This window comes from Aplysia californica, unplaced genomic scaffold (assembly GCF_000002075.1).
Source record: "Aplysia californica isolate F4 #8 unplaced genomic scaffold, AplCal3.0 scaffold00054, whole genome shotgun sequence".
Classification (NCBI taxonomy): Eukaryota; Metazoa; Mollusca; class Gastropoda; order Aplysiida; family Aplysiidae; genus Aplysia; species Aplysia californica.
This window is the reverse complement of record NW_004797324.1, coordinates 1,482,911-1,484,493: the sequence shown is the minus strand read 5'-3', so window position 1 is coordinate 1,484,493 and position 1,583 is coordinate 1,482,911. Positions and strand designations below refer to the sequence as shown.

General features: G+C 41.9%; 1 protein-coding gene across 1 annotated transcript in view; it reads right to left on the bottom strand.

The window, feature by feature from the left end:
* The window catches only part of LOC101855406 (short transient receptor potential channel 4), a gene marked incomplete in the record, with an annotated part of 381,687 nt that overhangs the window by 21,932 nt on the left and 358,172 nt on the right, over positions 1-1,583 (bottom strand). The window contains 1 exon segment of the mRNA XM_013079509.2: positions 979-1,180. Coding sequence (XP_012934963.1) covers positions 979-1,180 — 202 coding nt within the window.

The following is a 1,583-nucleotide window of genomic DNA, read 5'->3' as shown; positions in this document are numbered from 1 at the left end:
TGTGTGTGTGTGTGTGTAGGTGGGTGGGTGGGAGGGGGAGAAGTGGACGGGGGAAAGAGGTGTTGAATGGTGAGTCAAAGTATAACGGAACAGGGGTTATTGCACTTCTAAATATCATATTCAAGATAATGTCAAGTTTATTGCATTCCAGACTGGCGGAATGGGTCGAGCAGACTAATGTAATACCAGAATCGCAAGCAGGGTTTCGTAAAGGTTATAGCACCATCGATCACATCTTCTCTCTTCAATCAAAAGTCCAAATCTTTCAAAGAAACTTGGGCGCTTCTGTGTACTTTTTGTTGATGTTTCCAAAGCATTTGATTGCGTCCCCCATGAAAAACTGTTTATGGGCAGTCTTGAGGAAAAGAGGCCTGAGAGGGTACATATTATCATCGCTACAAAGTATGTACTCTGAAGTTATGTGCTTTGTTCATGCTGCCCAGCTTGAAATTACGGAATACTTGAAACGCTTATCAGGGGTTCGCTAGGGATGTATTTTTAGCCCATTTTTGTTCAATATCTATGTTTCGGAATTTGAATTGATGTTGAAAAACAGGATCGCCCCCCAAAAAATGAGTTCTTGAACAATGATGAACAAACAAGCAATTTAATTTTGGGCAGATGATAAGTGCTTATTTTCAGATAATATTATAGACGTGCAAAGGAATATAAATTATTTGAAGAAGTATAGTAGCCAATGTGGACTGTCTGTAAATCTGGGAAAGACTAAAGCAACAACAACAACAACAACTACAGAAAAAAGGCATCAACAAAAACAACAGGAATAACAACAACAACAACAAAATAAAAAAACAACAACAATAACAACAGCAACAATAACATGATTTACAATACCAACAGCATCAACAACAGCAAAAACGATATCAACAAAAACAACAGGAACAACAACAAAACAGCAACAACAACAACAACAACATTAACAACAGCCACACCTAACACATCTCCCCATGAACTCACATAGATGAGCTGGTAGGAGTTGGACATCATGGCGATGAGCATGTTGAGCAGAACGATGAAGGCGATCCAGCTGTACACGCCAAACATGAGCTTGCCCACAAACTCCGTGAACTCGTGTTTGAACCTCGGGGTGAGCTCGGCGTTGTCTAGATCCACCAGGCCATACATGGCCCAATACAGGGACTGGAGGATCTCAAATAGGCTGTAGGTGGGGGGTACATGGTTGTTTTAGTTTTAGTAAGTGTTTTACGGGATTTGTAGCACAATGCTTCATATAAGTGCCCTAGATTAGAGGTGTTACAAGAGAGTAACAAACACAAAAAAGAAAGAGGAGAGATAAGTACGTTAGATGTTTGATAGGAAAGAAGAAGCAAACTACACCAGAGTACCCGCCAACCATCCACAGGTAGAGGGGTGGGGAATGGGGTGGGCGGAGAAGGGTGTGGTTGATTGAGGTGGAAGAGGGGGTGTTGGGTGTGTTTGTATGTGTGTGTGTGGGGGGGGGGATAAGTGTAATGGGGTAGGGGATGCATGTGATCATTATTGTGGAAGTATATGTGTCAATGCGTGTGTGTATGTGTGTGTGTGTGTGTGTGTGTGTGTGA